At 37.8% G+C, this 25701-nt stretch overlaps 1 protein-coding gene across 1 annotated transcript; it reads left to right on the top strand.

Annotated features, from left to right (window-relative positions):
- The first annotated feature begins 414 nt into the window (after positions 1-414).
- wnt3a (wingless-type MMTV integration site family, member 3A) lies at positions 415-25163 on the top strand. The gene is made up of 4 exons (XM_051093573.1): positions 415-810; positions 11588-11829; positions 19644-19909; positions 21701-25163. Exons 1-4 carry the CDS (start codon positions 737-739, stop codon positions 22178-22180), a joined length of 1062 nt encoding a protein of 353 aa, XP_050949530.1. The 5' UTR covers positions 415-736; the 3' UTR covers positions 22181-25163.
- The last annotated feature ends 538 nt before the right edge of the window (positions 25164-25701 follow it).

Genomic DNA, 25701 nt, shown 5'->3' with positions numbered 1-25701 from the left:
TTGGAAGGAAATTGTGGTTTAACATCTTAGCATTTATTTTTGTAGCGTTAAAACATTCGTTTAAAAAATAGGTTGAATTTATTTTATTATTATTATTATTATTATTATTATTATTATTATTATTATTATTATTATTATTATTATAAACAAACAAAAAAAAAAAAAAAAACAGCTTTATTGGAATAATCTGAGCACAGCAAAGCCAGCAATACTGCAAGAAAAACTAACACAAGGCAAGCAAGCAATTCACACGTTTTCATTTTTGCATATGAGGGGCTTTAAACCGGGGGGTGAAATCCGGACAGGTTGTTATAGCTACCCAATCCACAGGGGTCCCCCCACCCACCCTTAGACAACCTTATATATATAACACACAAAGCCTTGCATGTCCCAATAACTATTAAAACAGTGAGTGTCCCGAGCATTTGCGGTTCAGGCTGACTGAGTGACTCTATCATCAGAATTTCGCCCGTGGCAAAAGCCTGTGATTGGGTCCGAACGCAAAGCTGTTCTCAACTTTAATATGCGCCTCATGAACGCGCACAGGAGAACGCTGTAGGATTATCGGAGAGAAATATCGCTCATCATCACCTTTTCGCGTTTTCTCATTGACACACGCGGGCGAGTGTGTGTGTGTGTGCGCGCGAGCGCGTGTGTGTGTATGTGTGCGTGTGTATGTGTGTGTGTATGTGCGTGTGTGCGTGTGCGTGTCTGTTTAAGCCTAATTTTTTAAAGGATGATATATTTTGGATATTTCCTGTTTCTTTTTTGTGGGCTCACGCGTGTCATGGCAAGCTACCCGATATGGTGGTAAGTTTTATGACTTTTTTAACCTTTCTCTGCGAAATACAGTGAGTTTGCTAGTCTAGAAAGGGTAAATGACAAGCTTTCAACTTGACAATGATTTGGGGGATTGAAAATGTCTGTGACGTCAGTTGTAACTAATATCGATATGATGATCGGTGACGCGATCTATCTATCTATCTGTCTATCTATCTATCTAACTTTCTGTCTGTATGTCTGTCTCTGTGTCTGTCGTGCACCTGTTAATCGTTTGAAGTTCCTTCAGTGAATTGTAGGATCAAGTATTGTCAACATAGACCTGTAATATGTGCAACTCGTATTCTATTTATTTCTTAAAATTGTTAATATAATTAGTTATTTTCATATAGCTAAAGGTTTAACAATTGCAAAAAAAAAAAAAAATCTCAGTGATTCTGATGTTTACTTTTTGTGACTGATATATTTTATGACGGGCTGGACGTCAAACCGGTTTGTTTTTAAATAAAACGCATGCGGGGAAATGCAATTTGTATTACGTGTTATTTGTAATAAATCGGTTATTGTAATAAATCCGCTGTTAATGTAGCTGTTCGATTTGTTTAATCTGTTCAATTTCGTTAATTAGAAATAAACTTAATCGGAAATCATTTAAATTAGGCTTACAGCATATTTAGTTTTTGTATTGTTATCAACAGTGTTGTATTTGGTTTTGAAAGCTTAGTTGTAATTATTGTATTTTAAACAAGTTTAAAACATTCTAATAATGTTAAAGTAAAACTGGAAATTGTAGCTGAAGTGCCTAAAGTGAAAATTATTTTCAACACCTCTGATTGTTAAATGTATGCAGAATTGTATTATTATTTATACCATGTTTGATAAAAGAAAAAATCAATGGAATTTCCAATACATTTAATCACAAATATACTCTTAAAATATCTTTATGCTTCCACAAAAAAAGTACAGTTCATAACTGACACATTCTCTAGAACTCCACCGATTTCACTCATACACCTCAAAGATCATTGTTTCAGGGAGACAAGACAATAAAGCAGAGTTTTCTCAGTGGTTGTAAAAGCTGTAATTGAGTAGGTCATTAGTCACAGTCCAGGCCGCTCTTTTTTGTTAATTGTTGTCTGTCTGACCCTCTTGAGATTTTTAAAGCTGTGCTTTCCTTCTCATTCACAATGCCAGTTCAGAGAACAGCATCCAGAAACTTCTGTCGCTTATTATGAGCAGCCAAGCCTTGTGGAAAAAGATGTGTGCTTAATTGTATTGAATGTGCACTTGTTATGTACTTCAAAAAATACTTCAAAAAAAATAAAAAACTACTTGAAGATAATGTTCATTTTAAAAATGCCCACTCTTAAAGAAAATACACTTTCTTGACTGTTTTGTACACTTTTAAAAAGTGCAATGAAAAATCAAGTAAAAAGTTTTACTTTAAAGAACATTTGAACTCATTTGAACTCACTTATTTTTAAGTGCATACTAACATACCAAAGCACATGTAATATACATGATTATAATTATGACGTTAGTGCACTTATTAAAAAACAATTATTTGATACATTTAAAGTTCATATAGTTGTACTAAATTACAGCATCTTCATAATGAATGTGTAATTACAAATACATTTAAATACAAGTTTCAACAGAAATGACATTAAAGTATATTTAAGTTCATCATAAATGCTTGTCAGTACTCTCAACCCTTTTACACTTTACCCATATTTCAAAGATAATGAAAGTAATTATGAAATTACATATAAAGATGTGCCTAATTGGGTGAAATCACTCTTCAATATAAATTTAACCTTTAATACGTTTTTATTTAATTGTAAATAGCATGCAATTAGGTTTCTGAAAACACTGCATCTTGTTCGCAATTAAATATATTCTTATTTAAATAAGTATTTTTTTCCATAATAAACACTGCTAAAGTGTTTTTATGTTTCGAGAGGGAGCTCAGGGGTGTGCTATACAAGTACACGTTCCATCAAGGTATAAAACTGTCAAACAATCAATACAAAAATCTACAAAAACACCGAGTTAAACAGCTAACAATCTAACCATCAATACAGCTGTCAAGCTGTACAGAATGTTCAGTGCTTCTGGAGTCACATGTTTGTTTTTTTTCAGCTCCAGCCTCAACTTCAGCTTCAAGGTAAAATGTGAGAAGTTAGAAGTATCAGAAAGTGTTGTTTTTAATTCTTTTTTTTTAATGAGAAATTTACTGCCTCACTTTGTTCAAAAAGAAAAAACAATCAGCTTCTGACAGAGGTATAGTCTGTCGTTTTTATCCCAACAAAACAAGCCAGAGTTTCGGTTTCCCCCTAACTGAAGGAACATATATGTGCAAACATCGCCGGGCAATTTAACTCAGTAGGGTGGCCTGCGGTTCTCCAGCTGAGAGAGTTATGTGATATGATAACCTGCAGTCACGACCGCTGTGATTTAACGCAGGACTGCCGATGTCCGTGCAAAGGACACCTGGACAGCAAGTGTATCCATACTGTTGGATAATACCTAAGCTAATGTGTTGCTTTGTATGATTGTGAAGGAGGTTTTTGATGTGGGTCAGGTATAGAGACCAGGTTCATGGCTTCCTGCATCTCCTCATGACATAGTGTAGCCTGACTGCACCTCCACCCCCGCGCTCCACCTTAAAAGATAAATACCTGGAGGTGAAAGCTTGCCGCACATTCCTTCTCCCAAACACTTCTCTCTTGATGTCAAAGTCGGCTCTGTGGCCCCGGGGCCTACAAGTAAAGTGGTAATTCAGAGGTGCACTTGCTTGGGCTTGCTGAAATATGCATTAAAACCTAGACTGGATACACTTCAGATGAAAAGTGAGCAAATATATCCAAGACTCCAGAGCAAAGGGAATGTTCATTTCTGTCCTTTTGTCTTTTAATTACCTGGCTTTAAGAGATTTCGCAGAGGTAAAGACGGTACTGTTCTGCCAGGGTGGAGGGTGGATGTCAGTTGGTCATCCTTTCAGTTGGGATATCGCTAAAATATGATCCGTTTGGCACAAGCTCGGTTCAAAGAAAACCTTATAAATTATTCTATCTATGTATTTTTTTTTAAGAAATACCAGCTAATCCAGTCTCAGTGCAGTCATACAGTGACAATAATTTCATTTCAGCCCAATGTGCTTTTATTTGTTTTTAGAGGGCCTGAGTTTTACTAACTGATTGTGATCTCAATATCATGAGCTATACAGCAGATGACGGGGCAGACACACGCCCAAGACAGCTGAGCGTGAGGACATGTCACTGAAACACCTGTTCACCTCACTCAGCGGTGGTGACGTCTCAAATTCATCAGCTTCTGGCAAAGTACAATACCAAAGTATGAGGTGGTGATTCTAGCCGTCAGCAGAGCCTATTAATTATCACTTTAGTCTTGACTGCAGTATACCTGAGGGCTGTCCACGCTTGACGGCATCTTTACCCACAAACCGTTTGCCAGCTAAAAAAAAAAAAAGAGTAAAAATTGAAATGGTAGAAACAATACTTCTAGCTGAAAATCTAATGGATGAGCCACAGTTGAAGCTGTCATAAAATAGCCAATGCATGCACGCCTGTGACCACATAATTGAATTCTGTATTAATGCATAGAGTTGCAATTTGCAAACCTGCATTACTTGAACTCACTTTTCCACAGCTTAACCGAGGCTTACCTGTGTTGAAATAATTGTAACAGCCTCACTTGGCTTTTTGGGTGATTATAATAAAACCACTCAAAGCCATACAAAAATTATATAACTAAAGAAACAAGGCACTATGAGTCTCATTTACAGCTTAATTGAACAATGTATTACAATGTAGTTTTTAATTTCTTTTAATGAATTACAGTAATGTAGATGTAGAATCTCTAGAGAAATGTTACGGGCAATTAAGGGGTCAAAAAAATAAGGCGATGCCGTAGAACAGGGGTGGCGAACTCTGGTCCTGGAGAGGCGCAGCCCTGGAGAGTTCAGCTCCAACCCTAGTTAAAACTCACCTTCCTGTTGCTTTCTAGTAACCCTTCAGAACTTGATTAGGTTGTTCAGGTGCCTTTGATTACGGTTGAAGCAAAACTATTGACCGACGTTCGCCACCCCTGCCATAGAAGAACCATTTTTGCTTCTACAAAGAACTATTCAGTCAAAAGTTCTTTAAAGAAGTGGTTCTCAATCCTGGTCCTGGGGGCCCCCTGCTCTGCACATTTTGCATGTCTCCCTTATTTAACACACCTGATTGAGATCATCAGCTCATTAGTTCAGTTCATGGATCTCTCTCCTAATGAGTTGATGATCTCAATCAGGTGTGTGAAATAAGGGAGACATGCAAAATGTGCAGAGCAGGGGGCCCCCAGGACCAGGATTGAGAACCACTGCTTTAAAGAACCATCTCTTTCTTACTTTTTATAATCTGAAGAACCTTCTTTCACCACGAAGAACCTTCTGAAGAAAAGGTTCTTCAGATGTTAAAGGTTCTTTATGAAACCATTTAGACAAAAAAGGTTCTTCTATGGCATCATTAAGCACCTTTATTTGTAAGAGTGTACATGCAACCTGAGCGTAATTTAGTTTTATTTGAGGATGCTGCTTGTGGTTGCACCAGTGTTCAACATAAAAATATGTTTTAGCATCTACAACAAAACTGAATATTATTTGTACATAATTGTAATTGAGATGGTGGAAAAGATTAAGTAATACTGAGTGAGGACCATTTTTGACTTATTTCTTAACTCCTGGCATATTAATAAAAAAGAAGCTCACACTACTAAAGTTTCTCAAACAGCTTGTTCTCCATCACTGCTGATATGCCGATATCTACATAGTTCAAAGATTAGTCAGCCTTCATGCAATTATATATAATCAATTAACTCTGTGAGGACTGTTTCCAAAAACTTGCTGAGAAATTTAACAACAAATGTGTAACATTCTATAAGCTAAATAAATAGATTAATTAATTGCAACAGCTCTAAAAATTGAAAAAAAAAAAAAAAAAAAAACGCTTTTTGTTTTTTTTGATTTTGAATCCCCATGTGCAGTCAGTACAAATGCAGAGGGTTTGCACTTATTTGTGCATTAAATTACAGATCAAAATCATACATATAAATGCCTTTGTCATATTGTGATCTCAGAAGTATATTTAGCTCAAAGACATGTTACAAGCACAGTTTTGACACTGCTGTAATCGTCTCCACATTTAGTCAGTGTTCATCTATTTGACTTGTTTGACTTGCGCTCAGCATTGTGTGCACCTGAAAAGTCTCGCATGTGTTGTGGTCATAAAGAGACAGTACTAGGTCTAAAAAAACTCATTCTTGTTAAGAATTGTAACGGCAATTGACTAATATTTGAATCGCAATTCAAGCATCGTCAGTCTTGGCCACGGCCACCCCTGGCCACCCCCTAGTTCTGCCCTTGGGTCGCACTGAGGGTTGGTTGCGTATTTGTATGCATGTAAAAGAAATGCCTGCAACAGCGTGAGACAGACGGCGCGGGCGGGGGGGACGTAAACGTCCCGTGCCATTGGTTTGAGAGGCTACGTGGCCCCCGAGGCGAAGGACTGACAAAGGCTAAGAAAAGGTCAAACTGTAATAGGAATTACTTAGTGAACAAATCCTCAAAGTTTCGCTACACCCTGCTTGATGAGGTTAGGATCTTCTCCCGGGCCAGTTTCATTCAAGTTTCCTCTTGTTTTGTGCTCTCTTTAAAGTAAAATTCAGATTAAGCTCCTTACCGAGAAAGATGTAAAAAGGCCTGACTCACAGTGTAATAATGCCAGGGATCAGCTTATACAAAGCATTACCTATTGAAGTCAGTTTATAGACAAGAGCAGTCATAGAACTGACATCAAAGAGTATGCCATGCAGCGGAAAGTCAAGGAAGCTGTTAGCAATGACTAGCATGCGTACTTCTTTCTTTCACATTTCTCGAGGGTAATTCAAATCAAGTACTTGCTGTACTCTTTTATAAACTCCAAATTATGTAGCCTGCTACAATCACGCACAATGAAATTCATGCTTTAGGCCAATGTGGTTGATCTAAGTCATTATTCATTTCCTTTACAACCAGAGATCCATAACTTCCCCCTCAGAACAATGGATGAGAGGAAGTGTTGTGGAATGCAGCAGGTATAGGAGCCGGTTGGTGGCGCATCAGCTGATGAGGGAGTGTCGTAGTCTTTGTCATTGAGAGAGCCCTTCAGGTCTAATCACTGCCGGTCAGGGGTCACCGAGGGGCCCTCTTGTTGTGATTAGTAATCAGCTCATAACACAGCTCAACACACACAGCTAATTGAGAGACTGCTCACACCTTTGCTTTCATTTTAACTATCAATACTTATTTAATACGTTAATATCCAAAATTAGGGCTATATAATATAATATAATATAAACACGATCACTGTCATTTTAATTTTTTTTAGCTTTTACGCTTTATCAGAATGAGTGCTCTTTCACATAAGCACCAAGAGATCATCAACTCACTTACTTGTTTACTCACAGATTTAGTCACGACAAACAGAGCAAACGACCACGTCAAAGAAAGCAGATTTGTCTGCATTAGACTTCAATTTGAGCATTATATCTTAACAGAGATCCCTAATGTCCAACGTACACGTTTGCCGATGTTTTCAGCTCATCTGCGCATTTTTCATAATGTAGAGAGACCCTGTGTGCATGGTTGCCAGGTTAGGCAGATAAAGTAAACCACTTGACAGAAAATGCATTGATTTAAGAAAAAAGTCTGGTGGGGGACTTTGGGCCAGTTTTATTAAACAGGGAAAATTAGCACGAGAGCACAATTCCAAAACAGCGCCGATGAGAGGGAAAATTTCTGCGGGCGATTTACTAACAAAGAACACAGACGCAACATGTCATTTACATACCGACCAACGCAATATACTAAGTGTAGCGCAAATTAGCGTAGTCGCAAATAAAAACCAAAGAAATAAAGAAAAATGTAAGTTTGCTTGGGTTCCAAGTCGTCTTTTATTTCCTGAAGCAAATAAAAAAAACATGGCATGGCAAACAGTATGTTTGAAATTAATTAATACATGTGGAAAATCCTCTCCCTTCTACTCTCTGTTCTGCACTCTCTGTTCTCTGCGGTGACTCCTCCTAGCAACAATAATTGCAGCCATGCAAATGCCAGTAATTTGACCAGCGCAAACGTTAGTAAAACACGTTGCGTGATTCATTTTAATACTCTCCTCCCATAAATTTAGTCTGAAGGGAAAACTCCTACAAATGCATATTCAGTAAGGTCAGGCGCAAAAATAACTGTGTCCACGCCTTTTCAGCGCTAATTCTTCACTACGCGTCTTTAGTAAAACCTGACAATGCAATTTTAACGCAAAATAACGATTTGCATTGGCGCAAACTGTTCGCAAAACTGGCTCTTAAACTCTGGCAACCGAAAATATAAAAGCTTGCCAAAGCTGCAAGATAAGGCAAATGCCAAATTAAAATAAAACATTTTAACCCAGCAGGCGAATATCACAGACGGTTATGTTTAATAAATAAAGAGAAGCAGAAGTTGTGATCATGATAAAAATACAATTCATAGTGCAACCCTATCCAAAATGTTTCTATTTATACAAATTAAAAATAACAAATTATAAGCATTATTTTTGTCAGTTGTAGGGATGTGCAAAGCCATTATCTGCATCTTTATCTGTTTCAAATACAAAATTATTTGTAGATTATCTGTATTAGGATAAAACCTGAGGTGGGTAAGGCTTAAAAAACGGTAGTGTGTCCAAACTATATGAAAATCCTATAGAGAGTTACCCAAATGCGCGGCCATACTGACAATACTTGGATGTAAACCACAGCATGGATTACACGGTTAATGTACTACTGAATATGTTGTTCTGCTAATTTATGCTGTCTAAAGCAAGGAAAAAAACACGTGGAAGCTGTTAAATCATATAGAGAAGGACTTAGTAAGTAGGAAAAGGCACAGTAATTTGACAGTCTAAAGTTAATAGGTGGTAAACATATGTACAAACACGAATGTTGCCAAGATTCTTGCCCTGGAAATCCTGCCTTAGTTTGGCCAACCACAAATGCCTTTTGTTCCCTGTTTGATAGTTTTTTGGACTCTTTTCCTTGATTTGTTATAACTTTTGGCAGTCTATAATACTCCCAATGTTTTTCCTGGTCCGACCAATAAGTACAGCCCAAAACATGACAATAATTGACCATTTTCATCAGGAATAATCAGCAAAATATGCAAGCTTCAGTCAGTTCAGTGGTATTGTTTATGTGCAGCGTCGCCAATATGGCCGATTGATGATGCGTTGTGAAAACAATCAATTTTAAATGTAATTCTGTTCCCTTCATAGTTAACACATTGCAATTATGCCATGTGTGATTATGACTATTCCTTTTATTACAGCTTTTCTGTAAATATATTTTAACGAAACAATAATACTCAATGGTAATCAAATAAAAAAGTTCTTTAAAATAAAGAACAATTGCTGGGGGTTGTTGTGACAACTTCAAGTTTTCATTCACAGAGTTTACACACTATACACACTCACTATTGAGTTATATATTTTTTTAAATCTAAAATAGTGATTTTTGAAATCCTATTTCTGAAATCATCAGAGGTGTAATGTAGATGTGTTTTGTTCTTAACATGAGTTGTTAGCTTATCAATATACAGTACTTTAAATCTTCTTTTAAATTGTCATAATTAAGCTAGACTTAGGTTACAGATTATATGTTATATTCGAAACTGATGACAACAAAGTAGAAAAACAGTAGCAGAACACCTATGGTATCGACTGACAAACTGACAAACTTTCCAAAACATTGCAATGGAAACTGTGAATTGTAAGTGAAAAGCATGTCAGCACACGAGTCGCATCTGAGCCGTGTGTCATCAAAGAATGGTCGAGTTCAAACTAACGTAAGTCAAGCATCCTCTGATGCTCAGCCAGACCAGTGCGCACTGTGTCATTACAGCAAGCCACAGGCCTATTTCACTTTTGGACAGTTTTAGGATGTCGGTGGCCCTTAATGACAAGGCACCTGTCCCGCACCGTGAATCCTTGATCAGTATACCGCTCCCGTCTCAGCTGGGTCTTTCATGTTTGTTTACCACTTAGCAGCGTGTTATGGCTTTATCTGAACTCCTCCCACAAAGCAAAAGATCTATGACAGGTTCAAACACAAGTTCCTACTGCTCGATTTTTGAACTGGCGTGGTGCATACACAATGCCAAGTGTCGGATTGATCTCCTTACTTTAGGACCTGGAGTCCATCCACAGATGTTACACTTTGATCCTATAATTGTTCAAATTACACTGTTCTGGCATTTTCAACTAACTTGCAAACGATACACCCGTGATAATGCTGCAAATAGGAGCTGTTAGTAAAGGAGGGTCTGTGCTTTGAGCTAAATTAAGCTCATTTTAAATCCTGGATGAAAATGCAAACATCAAATGCTTTGGTTTGGATGCACCATGGGACGCTAGTGTGCTGCTACGCCCCAACAGGCCTTGTAACTAGCTTAACCAGTAAGAATACCTTGGTAAACATAACCAGCGGGCAAATACAGACGATTATGCTTAATAAATTGAAATCGAGATCACAACTGAAATATGACTCATCGTGCAGTGAATTGACTTGAGCTAAACAATGGCACTATTGTCTTTCTGAAGTGTCTCCGTAAGTTGAGTTTCCATAATTTATTCTCACTTTTTTTTTTTGATACACTCTATAAAACAATCTCCTCCATTGCAATTCCATCAGCTAGACCAGCAGCAAACCACTATAAACAGGCTTGGACTAGCATGAATTCTGTTAGAAACTGCTGTTTTCAGTAGAGATGCATAACATTAACTCATTCATTCAGCACTGTATCTGTGGCAACGCACTGTAGCTGTTTGATTTCTTGTTAAACCTGGTGCATTGATCAGTTTGTCATATTTCAGGTAGCAATGAAGTTTAGCACAGAAAAAAATGTAAGAAAAAGAGGTTGCACTTTATTTTTCAAGAAGTCCACTTCCAAAACAACAATTTACAGATAATGTACTCACCCCCTTGTCATCCAAGATGTTCATGTCTTTCTTTCTTCAGTTGTAAGGAATTATGCTTTTTAAGGAAAACATTTCAGGATTTTTCTCCATAAAATGGACTGATATGGTGTCCCGAGTTTGAACTTCCAAAATGTAGTTTAAATGCAGCTTCAAATGATCCCAAATGTGGTTGTAACCAATCCCAGCCGAGGAAGAAGGGTCTTATCTAGCGAAATGTTATTTTTATAAAAATAATACAATTTATTTACTTTTTAATGTCAAACGCTTGTCTTGTCTTGCTCTGCCTGAATTCTGTGTATTCCGGCTCAAGACAGTTAGGGTATGTCGAAAAACTCCAGTTGTAGTTTCTCCCTCAACTTCAAAAATCATCCTACATCGCTGCAGAAGTACCGACACAGTCTATGGAAAGTAAACATGCAAAGAAGATCAAACATCACTAACAAAAAAGGTAAAACAGCGATATAGGACCATTTTGAAGTTGAGGGAGAACATGAGATGGGAGTTTTTCGACATACCCTAACTGTCATGAAAAGGAAAAAAACAAGTTCCGTGAGTACATTATCTGTAAATTGTTGTTCTGGAAGTGGACTTCTCATCTTCTCATCTTATCTGAGAAAGTATTAAGAACTATAAGGTAATTATATGGACTGGATATGGTTGGATACTATAGTATGCACATGCAGAAAAGGACTATAAAATGAAGTGCTGCCAAAACTGTTCCAGTCAACTGCTCACCTCCATATTTTCCACGGCAGGTCTCTGGCGGTGGGACACCAGTACACATCTCTGGGTACTCAGCCCATCCTGTGCAGCTCAATTCCTGGTCTAGTACCCAAACAGCTCCGCTTCTGCCGCAACTATTTGGAAATCATGCCTAGCGTGGCGGAGGGAGTGAAAATCGGCATCCAAGAGTGTCAGCATCAGTTCCGTGGCCGCAGATGGAATTGCACGACTATTAATGACAACCTGGCCATCTTTGGACCAGTGCTGGATAAAGGTAGGCCTACAACAAGAGAATCAATGGGAATTGTATAATTAAGGGTACATTTCATGTCCATATCCATTAAGAGAATACTAATGTGACCCTGGACCGCAAAACCAGTCGTAAGTAGCACGGGTATATTTGTAGCAATAGCCATTGTATGGGTCAAAATTATAAATTTTTCTTTTATGCCAAAAATCATTAGGATATTAAGTAAAGATCATGTTGCAAGTAGATATTTTGTAAATTTCCTACCGTAAATATATCAAAAGTTTGCTTTGCTAAGAACTTCATTTGGACAACTTTAAAGGCGATTTTCTCAATATTTTGATTTTTACACCCTCAGATTCCAGATATTCAAATAGGTGTATCTCAGCCAAATATTGTCCTATCTTAACAAACCAAACCAATGGAAAGCTTATTTATTCAGCTTTGATTATGTATAAATCTCAAAATGAGTTTTGTGGTCTGGGGTCATATATTATAACCTCACGCATATATTTTGTGCAGCCTGTTTTTCAGTTTGTCTGAAATTTTCTTTATATCCCTTAAATTACAGTGTTCACTTTTTGAATGAGTCTTGAGTTCAGAATAATGAATAAAAAAATGTAACGTCAAGATTATATACATTAAATTTATTTCTAAACACCTTAAAAATAGATTAGGCTTACATCTAATTTTCTTTCAAATAAGAAAATATTTAATTAAAATTCTGACAACTATATGTTTCTAACAAAACACATTTCTGAAAACTAAAAAAAAAAGATCAAAAAAGCATCTTACATTTGTATGAAAGCCCGTTTCCGCCTCTGAATAAAACATAAAAAAGGTAATTGCAACTTTGTATCTTACAATTCTGACTTTTTTCTTGCAATTGCAGATTTACATCTCTTAGAATTGTAAGATATTTACAACTCACAATTCTGACTTTTTCTCAGAATTCTGAGTTTATATCACAATTCTGACTTTGTAACATGCAGTCGAGAGTTATTAAGCCAAAATTGTGAGATATATACAATTCTGAGAAAAAAAGTCAGAATTGTAAGTTTATATCTCACAATTCTGACTTTATAACTCACATTTGCAAGTTTATATCACGCAATTCTAAGAATAAAAGGTTTTGAAGGAATTGAAGGTTACTATTTCACAATTCTGCCTTCATATTTCGCAATTGTGAGTTTATATCACACAGCTCTGAAAAAAGTCTAAATTGTAAGCTTATATCTTGCAGTTCTGACCTACAATTGCAGTTCTGGCTTCGTTTCTCACAATTGTGAGTTTATATCATGCAATTCTGAGAAAAACAGTCAGAATTATACATTTATTTCTCACAATTTTATAACTCACAACTGTGAGTTTATTTCACGTAATTCTGAAAAAAAAAAGTCAGAATTGTAGGCATATATCTTGCAGTTCTGACTTTACAACTCACAATTGCAAGTTTACATCACTTAATTCTGAGAAAAAAAGTTGCAATAAACTTTTTTATTTTTTATTCAGTAGCGGAAATGGGCTTCCATACATTTGATCTCCGGTGACCTTTTGTCAAAGAGTATAATAATTGCCAATCAACTAAGCTGGCTACATTAGTATGGTCTGCAATATTTTTATGATTTTAAATGAAATAAATATTATGATGTGAGGTTATCAAGAAAATAACATTGGTTGGCCAGACAAAACCTGCCATTTAAATTATCAGTCAAAATGGCAAAAACTGTCAACTCCGTTACCTGTAAACTCACACAGTTTGTCTGTAACACAGCTGACAAACTCAACATCTGGAAAACATCTTTTACTTTGCAATATCAAAATAGTGTTTTAATGACTAAGCTTGGCAACTACCAAAATATTGTGAAAGCATGTTGTTTTTACGCTTTTTCCCAGATGTGAAATGTACCGTAAATTGCAGAATGACTATGATGCTGCCTTGAAATATTTAGCCTGATTCTTACAGAGGTAAAACTCTATTACCCATGAATTTCAGTTTCTACATTTTAAAGACAGGAGAACAGGAATGTGATCTGCCGTTTATCCACCCCACAATGAAAACTACTTGAAAATCATATTTCATTCAGTGCTCCTTTGTATTCGTTGACTATGTAACATTATGACTTCTCAATTACAACAAAGGTCCCTGTTTGCACACAGCTCTGATTACTGAGATTACTCTGTTGTTCTGTGCACATTATTTATTTGCTGCTCTCTAATCCCACTCTCAATGGGCATTAGTCAGGTGCACTGGACTATGACAGTTTGTACAGATGTAGTGATGCACGCGTGTAAAGTGGGTGGGACGTGTTTTGTTTGTTTCTGTCAAAGGGAATCCCCACATTTCTCATTGTGTTTGTCCCGGCACAGTAAAGGTAATGCATCTCACAGCAGCAACGCGCTGACGTTCCTAAAAGGCATTTCAGAAGTATCTCAGCATGTGTGTGTCTAAGAGACATACTTCACCGTGCTCTCACACGGATTACATTGCCAGCGTGTGTGTTTATCTAAGGTGAAGTTATGAATGTGTTGTTTTGGTCTTTAATCAGTTGGGATTCTTGTCTAAGGCACAAGTCTGTGCATAACACAGCACAGTTTAGGGTTATGTAGATTTAACAACATGAGGTGACATTTTCCACAAAAAAAATCCTCATCAACTGTTGCTTAACGACTAAACTAGACTGCTTCGTTATAGAAATGTATATTTTGCTAAGGGAAGCATCATTAGTGCTAATGCTCATATCTTGACAAGATCAAATTTGAAGAAAATGACACTGGTGTGTGGGTTAATATTTTTGGTCGTACTTTAGTCTTAGGACCAATTCTTACTATTAACTATGTTTTTCTCCTTAATAAACTCCTAATTTGCTGCTTATTAATAGTTAGTAAATTAATTGTTACATTTAGGTATTGGATAGGGTTAAGGGATCTGAAATATGCAGAGTAAGGCATTAATTTATGCTTCATAAGAACTAATAAACAGCCAATATGCTAGTAATAAGTATGATAATAAGCAACTAGTTAATAGTACGAATTAATTATTACATATTATTAATTTATTTTGCATTAGTTAGTCAAAACATAGTGATGAATACCCACATCTAAGTAAAATATAATATTAATATTAGAGCTTGTCAGAATTAATCGCATACAAAGTAAAAGTTTGAGTTTGCCTAATACACGTGTGTGTACTGTGTGTAATTATTTTGTATGAATACAAACACATTCATGTATATATTTAAGAAATATTTACAAGTATATGTATTCATTATAATTTTTATATAATTTATATTATATATAAATACAAATATTTTGTACATAAATAAAATTTCTCTTTAATATTTACATTAATTTGCATGTATTTATATATACATAATACACACACAGCACACACACATATATATTAGGCAAACTCAAACTTTTATTTTGTATGCAATTAATCGTGATTAATCATTTGACAGCCCTAATTAATATTTAAAGGAATGTACTATAGTAGTATTTCACTTTATCATATCCAAAAAGAAGACACAATGTGTTGCAGTAAACCAGTTTTTACTGATTAAAAAATAAAACGCTCTATTAAATGAATCAGCCTTCCCAATAAAGTGCTTCAAGGGATTCACCTTCAAGTAATCAAACAGTTGACGGCACCCATTGATTTGCATAGTACAGAAAAAAATACTATGGAAGTCAATGGCTACCATCAACTGTTTGGTTACCAACATTCTTCAAAATATCTTCTTTTGTGTTCAGCGTAAGAGAGAAATTCATACAGGTTTGGAACATGTAAATTAATATTTTTGGGTGAACTATACCTTTCAGCCGTGATATCAAAACCCAGAAGACTAATTCACCATGAGTTCCTTGGGATTTTGCTATAGGGTTTTAATGAAGGGGTTTCATAAGTAAAATATAGTCTATGGTAAACGTAACTTAACAGTACTTGGAGGTTTTGTTCTACAACGTAAATATCGCACACTCACACCCTAAACATTCTTATGTAATACCAAAAATAATAAAAAACATGCCTGCTTTAAAGTTCATGTTTTCAGTACGAGTGTGTGTAATTTACACTTCTAAAAATAAAGGTTCTTTATTGGCATCAGTGGTTCTATGAAGAACCTTGATTATCCATAGAACCTTTCAACGGCAGAAAATGTTCTTTATAGTCGAAAAAGGTTCTTAGATTTTTAAAATGTTCTTTAAAATGGTTCTTTTAGCAACTGTTCACTGAAAAGTTCTTTGGGGAACCAAAAATGGTTCCTCAGTGGCATCAATGCAAAACACTCTTTTGGGACCTTTATTTTTAAAAGTGTACATTGTAGAACAAAAACTCCAGATGTTGTTATATTTACCTTGTTTTATAAATGGAAAAAAAAAACATTAAAAAATCTTGTCACAGCTCCAGCATTATATAAGAAAAAAACATTTTAGAGGCATTTTAGGCCAGTTTTTGGGTATTGCAAACTAGCAATGTGATATTTTTTCAGCAAACACCACTACACTTTGTAAGAAGTAGCTTGTGGAGTAGTTACTGGAGAAATTACTCAGTATTCAAAACAGCTGAGCTATTGTACTGAAGTTTGTTACTCCCTAATACTGCAGTCACTTGATATTGCTCTGGTATTGCCCACGTGTCTGGCTTCCTGTTGCTGCTTTTATTCCCTTCACATTACAAAAATGTTATATCAGTTTAGTCCTCTCACAGCATCCAGGCGAACTGAGGGGTCAGGGTACAAGTAGCCGGAGCGCACAGAGTGGCCGCAGGTGGGATGAATGCTGATAACGGGCTACGGTGGGAGGCGGTGTCAGCCGCGCCAATTGCTTTTAATAAACTCTCAAGCAATTGTTACATTGATGGAGAGGGCTTGAGCCCAAGCGGGCCACTGATGATGGGAGGACTGCTCAGGTCTTCCCCATTGTAGTGTTAATAGCCACTCCATATCCCCTGCAGTTCCCCCTCCTCCGGTCTAAATTGAAGGGGAGATTGGTCAGGGGACAGGGGTGATGGGGGTTTGAACCAGGTCAGTCATCGGGGTCCAGGGGTGGCTTTAGTAAATCATTTTGATTGGATTAAAGCTTCTGAAGCTCTTAATAATGTGAGAGGTCAAAGCGGGCAGATTAAGCGCTTTGTTGGGGGGCGGTTTAAGGGCCGCTTCGAAGCTCAGAAGCTTTTCACAGAGCTCAGAGAAGAGCACCTCTCACTTTCGCTCCTTTGTGACTAACGCTGTCACTTTTGCGGCGCTACTGCCATTGTGCGCCCGTGTTAATGTCTGCGCCGCAGACGGATGTGCGTCGGTTTCCTCCTCTGTTTTGTGTGGGGCTGAATGGAGCAGTGATCTTTAATAGGTCTTCAGCGGCTTGTTACTGACAATCACACAGGGGCTATCAGAAGATGTTCTGTTTGTTTAAGCATCCCGATCATCCTGACAATGGCGCAGCTAATGATGTAACTAAGGGTGGGACCTGTTTGCTCTGTGCTTCTGGAAACCTGTCTGAAAAAGCCATTCTTTTTTTAATTTGAGATAGAAAGAGCACCTCTAAAGGCCTTTCTGACAGCTTTTCCATGCACAGAAAGTCCGTTTTGCCGCCTAGCTTTGCACCTTTCATAAATCTGTGTATGTGTTGCCTAAAGTATTGCATTGTTTTGCAAAGGTAAACTACCTCTCAAACCTCATCCCCATTTATCTATTTCACAGCGCTGCCTCAGGCTACGTCTGCATCAGCGCTCATTAATTTACATTAACCAAAGTGTCAAAACACGGCCCACTGGAATCCGTGATGAAAGGAGAGTCAGCGCAGGTGTTCTAGAAGAGTTTGCTGAACACACCTTGAGCAGATAACGCTGCCAGTCGCATGCGAGCTGTAATTGGACACCAGAATTAACTTGTTCTCACTGTCACTCAAGATTTCTGTTGTTACCGTAATCAAAGCGGTGACTTTGACGTAGGTTGCATTGTTTCGTGATGTTTGTTCAAAATAGCCTTCGCCAGACGTTTAACAAGCAATAAAATTACATCTGGGTGTCAATGAAAGCCTTTTCATTGGAATTCCTCGGGGGCATCCACCATGTTGGCCACCACCACAAAATGAAGTGAAGGAATCCCATGACTCTCAATGCTAACACCCTCATCTAAACCAACTTTGCATGAGGTCAGGCTACCCAGGTTATGACCTCTGCCCTCAGGAGGAGAAACTGTTGCAATTTAGGATGTACCGGGAGCACCATGCCTTTCATCGAATGCATGTTTAACTGTGCCGGGGGAGGTCTGCTCACCAGTATATCATTAACTCTGCCCAAGAAAGAAAGAATGGGGCGTGGCAAACGGAGTTGATGGTGGGACCTTAGCCCCGCCTCCTGCTGGGCCCAGCTCACCACACAATATCTGGGCGACCATAAGATTAAGCCAGAGAGAAAGCTCCTTTCACAATTCACACGCCCTTTAGATTGTTTTATGAAACCATTTCAATGGGGATTTCCCCGTCTGCCGACAAGTGGGGTCCGGCCAATGCATAGTTCTCTGTTGCTATGACTTAACTTGGTCCCCACTAATCACTGGCAAGGGCAAATTTCATATAAAATATCGGGGGGCTTTTGTGTGCGTAATTCACCGTGACAGTGGCAGCACAATGAGGGATTCAGGGTCCCAGCAGGTAACAGGGACCACTTGCCATGTGAGGGTCCAGCAAAGTTAGCCAGAAGGTGGGCAGCAGGGGCCAACCGTTGTCACAAATAATCAGTCTAATCTGCCTTCACCTGCATTCTTTTCTCAGGTAAAGACCCCCTGCCACTCTAAAGTGTCTCCGTATCTCCCGTTTATCCATTTCCAGCCATTCCTCCTCTGGATATTAATCTGCCCCCACTTTCCCCCAGCGCCGTCTCTCCTTTATTCCCCCGACCGGTCTGCCATGTCATTGTCGGCCAGCCGTATTTGACCCACATTTTATTGGCTTCCTGATCATAAAACACAGGTCACTCAGTGGGTTTTAAATTGTAATTGAATGGCCCTTTCAGACCCGACCGTTCGTACCCTCGACTACCATGTGATTTAGTCGACGGAAGCAGAAGACCATCAACAGATATAGGTTTTAATATTTTTGTAGTCAGGAACAAAGAAACATTGTTTTGGATGGTAATTTCAATCCAAACATCCAAAGGCACCAAAATCTTTTTGTCATTATAATTAGCATTGTGGAATAAGAAAGGCTTGTGGCCAGTTTTGCAACATCATTATCTCCTGCCTTGATTTCTCGAACCAGTTGAAACCTGTAACAAAGGAAGACTTGATTCACAACGTCTCCGTAGCCGTTTCCTCTCTCCTGCAAGTGCAAGACTGCACAAGACCACAGAGTATTCATCAAAATTACCAACCTCATTAGCTGTCTGTTGGAAAATGCTTTTAAGTTCGTATGGGGCCCTCGTCAGCAAGAATCGTCAAAAAAATCCAGTGTTAGACGGAATGTTGGATCATCTCGGAGATTAGTATCAACCTAAACTTGCATTGTTCATTCTTCAAATTAATTATGAGTAAAGTAACGCGTTGGGTCTTGTAACCACAATTCGACAGTGAGTCTTAGCTATGAGTAATACAGGCCTATTTCCCCACCTCAGAGTTGCCTAATTGAGTCTTTCTAATTATAGACTTGTCAGCCTTGTATTTACCTCATCTGGAAGAATATGCTCGGTCTTCCATGACGCATGCCATACCATGTCCAAAATGAGACCTGAGTTAACTTTACCTTTACCTGTGTTTAGAAGTTTAATCAAATTAAGCCTTTAGATAGACATCCTGAGGTATAATGTATGTAACAATGCTAGTTTTCTCTGTTCATTTCCACAGCCACACGAGAATCAGCATTTGTCCACGCGATTGCCTCAGCAGGGGTAGCGTTCGCTGTGACGCGGGCTTGCTCCGAGGGCTCCGTCACCATCTGCGGCTGTGACACGCGGAGGAAAGGACCGCCAGGCGAGGGCTGGAAGTGGGGTGGCTGCAGCGAGGATGTGGAGTTTGGCAGCATGGTATCCCGAGAGTTCGCTGATGCTCGTGAGAATCGGCCAGACGCTCGCTCAGCTATGAATCGGCACAACAACGAAGCTGGACGTGTGGTAGGCACTTTTTTTTTCTGCCGAAAAGACCAAAATGATTTTCCACTCTAGTTCAGGTTAGTTTATGCTGTTTGCTGGTGAACAAGCAAGTCTTAGTATTTTAAAAAAAATTACAAATCTTTAGTCGGGAAACCAAAGGATCAACATCCAAATGCAGAAGTGCCGTTTTGAATTGCTCCCATGGTAAAAAAGGGACAGTTCACTCAAAAATGAGAATTCTCTGATTAATTTCTCTCCATGATGTTCCAAACCTGTAAGACCTTCGCTCATCTTCAGAACACAAACTAAGATATTTTTCATGAAATGAGAGCTTCCTGACCCTGCATAGACAGCAATGCAACATTCAAGGCCCATAAAGGTAGTAAAGACATCATTAGAATAGTTCATGTGACATCAGTGGTTTAACCGTAATGTAATGAAGCTATGAGAATAATTTTATGCACAAAGAAAACAAAAACAATCGTTTTATTCAGTAATTTCTTATCATCCGTGTCAGTCTTTGACCCACGTTCACTAGGTACCACGACGTATGCATGTGGTTCTGCTGATACAGAAGCCGATGGATGCGCTGTGCCTAGTTTACAAGCAGAAGAAGATGCACGCTGTACATAAACATGTCTGAAGATTTCGACAAAGGATGACTTGCAATTTTTGGCCTAGTCCTTACTTATTTGAACCAGAATATACAGACATTGGGCCTCATTCATAAAACTTGAGTAAATATATTAGTAAATTCTGAGCAATTTGCGAGTAAAACAGACCTTCTCCAGATTCACGAAAGCTTTGTTAATGTCCGATTTGATAGTTAAACGTGTATGTTAATGAATTTCAATAATTCGTAAATAGGGCGTTCGTGCATGCTCATACACAATTAACATAATCCCGCCTATTAATTACAGCTATGCAAATTGCGTGTCCAGGAATGTAGTGGAATATTCTGGTCTACTTTCTCAGGTTTGACTCCAGTATATTGCATAAATGCAAAAAAGACTTATATGCCATATACCTAAAAATAAATGTTCAATAACATGTGACCACCAAAGAGTATTTAGCCAGCTGAAAAAATGTCATGCACTCTACTTAAAACAACCAGCTGGTGGAGCATGAAAACGCTTTGGTGGCACAGCATTTTTCCAGTGGAGACGCTTTTGTTGCTATGATTTGGAATAGGCTATACACGGCAGCAATATATTGCTAATATCTAATTTTGAAGAATTTTACTAAATACAAAAAAGCAGTAGCCAGTAATATTGACTTCTCCATTGTTGTAGGCAGTCATTGTACAAGTAGGATGGTTGTGTGGTATTTATCCCTTTTCATAAATGTGAAAGTTTACGTAAGAATGGCTTTACGAACGATTTACCCAAAAATTAATTCTGCTCGTGTTTCATGAATAAGGTGCAATGAACTAAGAGAGATGGACGTTCTACGTCAGAGCACCTGCGGTGTGGTACTCTCGTTATTTTTGTATACTTCGTTTACTTTGTATTCTCGTAGCTTCGTAACAAAGTGGTTCATAAATCACTGATGTCACATGGACTATTTTAACGATGTCCCTACTACCTTTCTGGGCCTTGAACGTGTTGCGTTTCTGTCTATGCATGGTCAAAAAGCTTTCGGATTTCATCAAAAATATCTTAATTTGTGTTCCGAAGATAAACAAAGGACTTATAGGTTTGGAACGACATGAGTATTTAATTATAGAATTCTCATTTTTGGGTGAACTAACCTTTTAATGTCCTATAGAATCTAGGTGCTAAAATCAATCTTCTGTTTTCCTTTTCTCCCTAGTCAATCACAGACCACATGTACCTGAAATGTAAGTGCCACGGCCTTTCGGGCAGCTGTGAGGTAAAGACCTGCTGGTGGTCGCAGCCTGACTTTCGAGTGATAGGCGACTACATGAAGGACAAGTATGACAGCGCTTCAGAAATGGTGGTGGAGAAACATCGGGAATCACGAGGCTGGGTCGAGACCTTACGACCGAAGTACACCTTCTTCAAGCCCCCTACCGAAACTGACCTTGTCTACTATGAAAGCTCGCCTAACTTCTGTGAACCCAACCCAGAAACCGGCTCATTTGGCACCCGTGACCGTATATGTAACCTGACATCCCACGGCATCGACGGCTGCGACTTGCTTTGTTGCGGCCGAGGCCACAACACTCGAACTGAGAAGCGCAAGGAGAAATGCCACTGCATTTTTCACTGGTGCTGCTACGTGAGTTGCCAGGAGTGTACGCGAGTTTATGATGTCCACACGTGCAAGTAAGAAACCACCAAACCAAAACCAGATTGGACCAGAGATTTGGGGTTGTGAACATGCGAGAGCCTTCTGTCTGAAACTTGTGGAATGAGTTGAATTGAATTGTTTGTGGTTTCTCTAATAAGATAATCACAAAAAAGAGATACAGTGGACAGTGAAGTAACTCTAGAACACTGTTATTTCAACAGACAAAAAGAAAAATCCATAAAGGCTTTGCTCTCCATTGTTGAGGACAAATAGAGGCCTGTGGCTCTGCCCTGGAAGGGACTTATCGTTTCCAGTCTGATACAGGAGGGGATAAGTGATGGATCAGATTACTAGAGACTCAGGCCCTTGGGATCTTGACCAATTGTGTCTTCAAAAAAAGAACAGAAAACCTTTGAAAGGGAGAGGTTTTGTCGGCACGTGGCTGCAAACTCAAGACAGGACAATTCTATATGAATAGCAAACTGAATAGCAGGGTTTGCCATGAGCGCCTCTGAAATGTGGTGATAGTTGCATTATTAACGATAGCCTTACTACTAACACCATTAAAGAAGCTATTTGTATCTTTTTAATACAAAGTGCATTCCTGAATACCAGCAAACAACCCATTAACGGATTCCTTTACAACGTATAATACACGTCATGCTGTCTCTGTGTGTAAGACCAAACACTGAACTTATATATTAGGTTGAGTTTATTGTAAGTTACTAACGTTAGGTTACGAATGCACTTGTATCTGAGTGAATGTCCATGCATTGTGTATATGTCAGATTTCTTGAAACGACTTAAGAACTCGTCGCACGTATCAAGACCTCTTCTATCTAATGTTGTTTAGAGTGCTACTACACTTGGTTTGATTGCTTGGTCTGAACCAGAGTTCAATTGCTCGCCTTTTTCCCCACCCCTGCTGGATTGTGTTCACACTGTATTTTTGAGTCTGAACCGTGGTAAACTGTTTACCCCTTATTGCTAGATAACTACTTAGGAGAAGGCTGAGAAATGGACAGCGTTGCTCAGTTTTGTACTTTGGATTTTTAACCCTTGGGCTCGTTTCCAAAGGGTCAACACAGTCTGTCTGCCGTGAATGTACTGCAAAGGTTCCAAAGAACGTCTGACTATATGATATGCCATCAATAGAGGTTCACTTAAGCAACTTAGGACGACTGCATTCATATCTGCAGTGAATTTAACTCATGGACTTGATTCACAAGTACCTGAGTTCAGAAAACAGCGTTCACATTATCCAAACAAGCTGAATCTCAAAACTCAAACGCACCCAGTTGTGCACCAGAAGTGCTAGTGTGAAAGCACCCAGTTTTCCCCAAAGATCAATAATCTGTTAAAGCTAAAACAAGCAGATGTGAGCACTTCTATCTTCAAATGGAGCATGATATTCTTTTGCCTTATTTGTGTGTGACAGTATTATTGATATATCACAAACATAGAGGTCCATGACATTTCAGAATGAATATTCAAGGTAACTGTGCCTTTATTCAGTAGCTGAAACACTGTTCATTTGCAAGTCACTTTGCATAAAAGCGTCTGCTAAATGAATAAATGTAAATGTGCATGCAGGGTCCAAAATTAACACTTGCCAAATGTCCAGTGTGAGTATAGGATTTTTTGAAAATAATGGAAAACAGTATCAATGCCTGGTATATTTTCTCGTTTCACCCACCTTTGATCACTATTTTTCATTTTAGATTTTTAAGGTTAATTTTGGACCCTGATTATAGGTTTTGTTTCTGCTATGATAAAATGAATTATTTAGTTTTCATTCACAATTGTAATACTCAAGCGTTTTCATGTTTGCCTTTAATAGCCATTATATGTGAATTCATGACCAAAATTAATGTTTTTTTTATCCTAACTTTCCCTACGCAGTTGTACATGAAAGTTAGCAGCAGTGCAGAAACTAAATGAACTACCCTCATTTATAATGCTGCTAACTAATAATAGGTTTGTTGTTATATTTATGCGTGATTATGTGCTTGTGCATTTGTGTTTCTCTGTGTAAATCTACTGTACGTGTGTCTTGATGTTTGTATGTAAATGTGTCTGTATATGTGCATGACTCTTTGTTTTCTTCTTTCTGTGAAAGACACTGTGTAAGCATAGTTAAGAACTAAAATGTGAAGTTTTCTACTAATGGAATCTTGATAGAGTTTGTGTTCATTAACCAAATAGAGATATTCTAACACTTTTGTGAGTCCTTTTGAACAATAGCTTATAAAACATGTAATGTATGAAAATTAAGATGCATATGGTGTTATTGAAAGCCACGCTATATTAGTACCACTGAACAACTTTCTGAAGAAAACTTTGTGATCATACCTATGGTCCATTCGGTTAAAAAACAATTTGTAACTAGTAAACTCCATAGGATATGAACTGTAAGTCGGTCTAATATTGCAGGGAAATGTGAGAAGGCAGAGATAAAACCCCAGCTTGTAAAATTCTTTGGCAGAAGTTATTTTCGCAGATCTTTCCTCAAAGAAAATTAACTCAAGTTTCCTCTTGCCCATCTCACACTGATTTAATCTCTCATCAATCAGGGATCATTTCAAAGCACATGCCCTATTCAGCCTTCCACAAAGCTTTATTTAACATAATGATCCACCCCTAACTACAAAATCAATACTTCATGTTTTCATGTGTACATCACTGCATCTAAATTTAGATTGTTTGCTTCCACACAGTTCGATTTGTATTCTAAACATGGTCTTAAATTCCAAAGTTTTGTACGGACTAGTTCTGTGTTTATGGATTTCTGGAAGTTCTGGATTTTTTTATGATTATTTATTTTACTGTAATGTATATATTAGCAAGAGTATATATTTGCTGACAAAAGATTATTACTTGTGAGGAAAATGTTGTTTTGTGTAACAGTTTTACCGGCAACCAGAATCTGATGTTGCTTCTTTTTTCACTGACCACATAGGATGCACTGTATGTCCTGCTCTCTGTTATTAGAATTCTAGCTGTTAATGTTATAACCAAATTAAATAAAAATATGCTTTTGTCATTGACTTTTGATTCAAATGTGTTTTTGCTTCACGGACCCAGATTTGACATTAGACATCAAGTTACATGCCAGACTTTTATATTTAGGTTTAGAGGTTTGTTCAAATAGATATATAAGCAACAGCAACAAATAATAATAATAAATAATAATTTAGTAAAATTATGGTTCATGGCTGTAATTGAAACTGATGTAAAAAAAAAAAAAAAAGCTATTGGCTAAAAAAGAAAAGAGGGACACGCTATCCTCTAACGCCTTGTTTTAAAGGGAGGAATCGACACAGGAAAATAATCTGTAATTTCATGGAGACTTTAAAGGAATATTACTGGGTTTTAACTTAATGTTAATGTTCCACACATATGGTATATTATCGAGTAACACAGATAATAATTTTGACTCGTCCCCTGTGTAAAAACGAAATGATGTCTTTACCGTATATATATACTTATAAAGCAAGTTTAACTGGCAAACGGACAGCATCGCAAAATATATATATATATTTCAAATATGCAACTATGAC

The sequence above is a fragment of the Labeo rohita genome, chromosome 2 (assembly GCF_022985175.1).
Source record: "Labeo rohita strain BAU-BD-2019 chromosome 2, IGBB_LRoh.1.0, whole genome shotgun sequence".
NCBI classification, from domain to species: domain Eukaryota; kingdom Metazoa; phylum Chordata; class Actinopteri; order Cypriniformes; family Cyprinidae; genus Labeo; species Labeo rohita.
The sequence above is the reverse complement of the archived record's forward strand: the minus strand, read 5'-3'. Positions and strand labels throughout refer to the sequence as shown.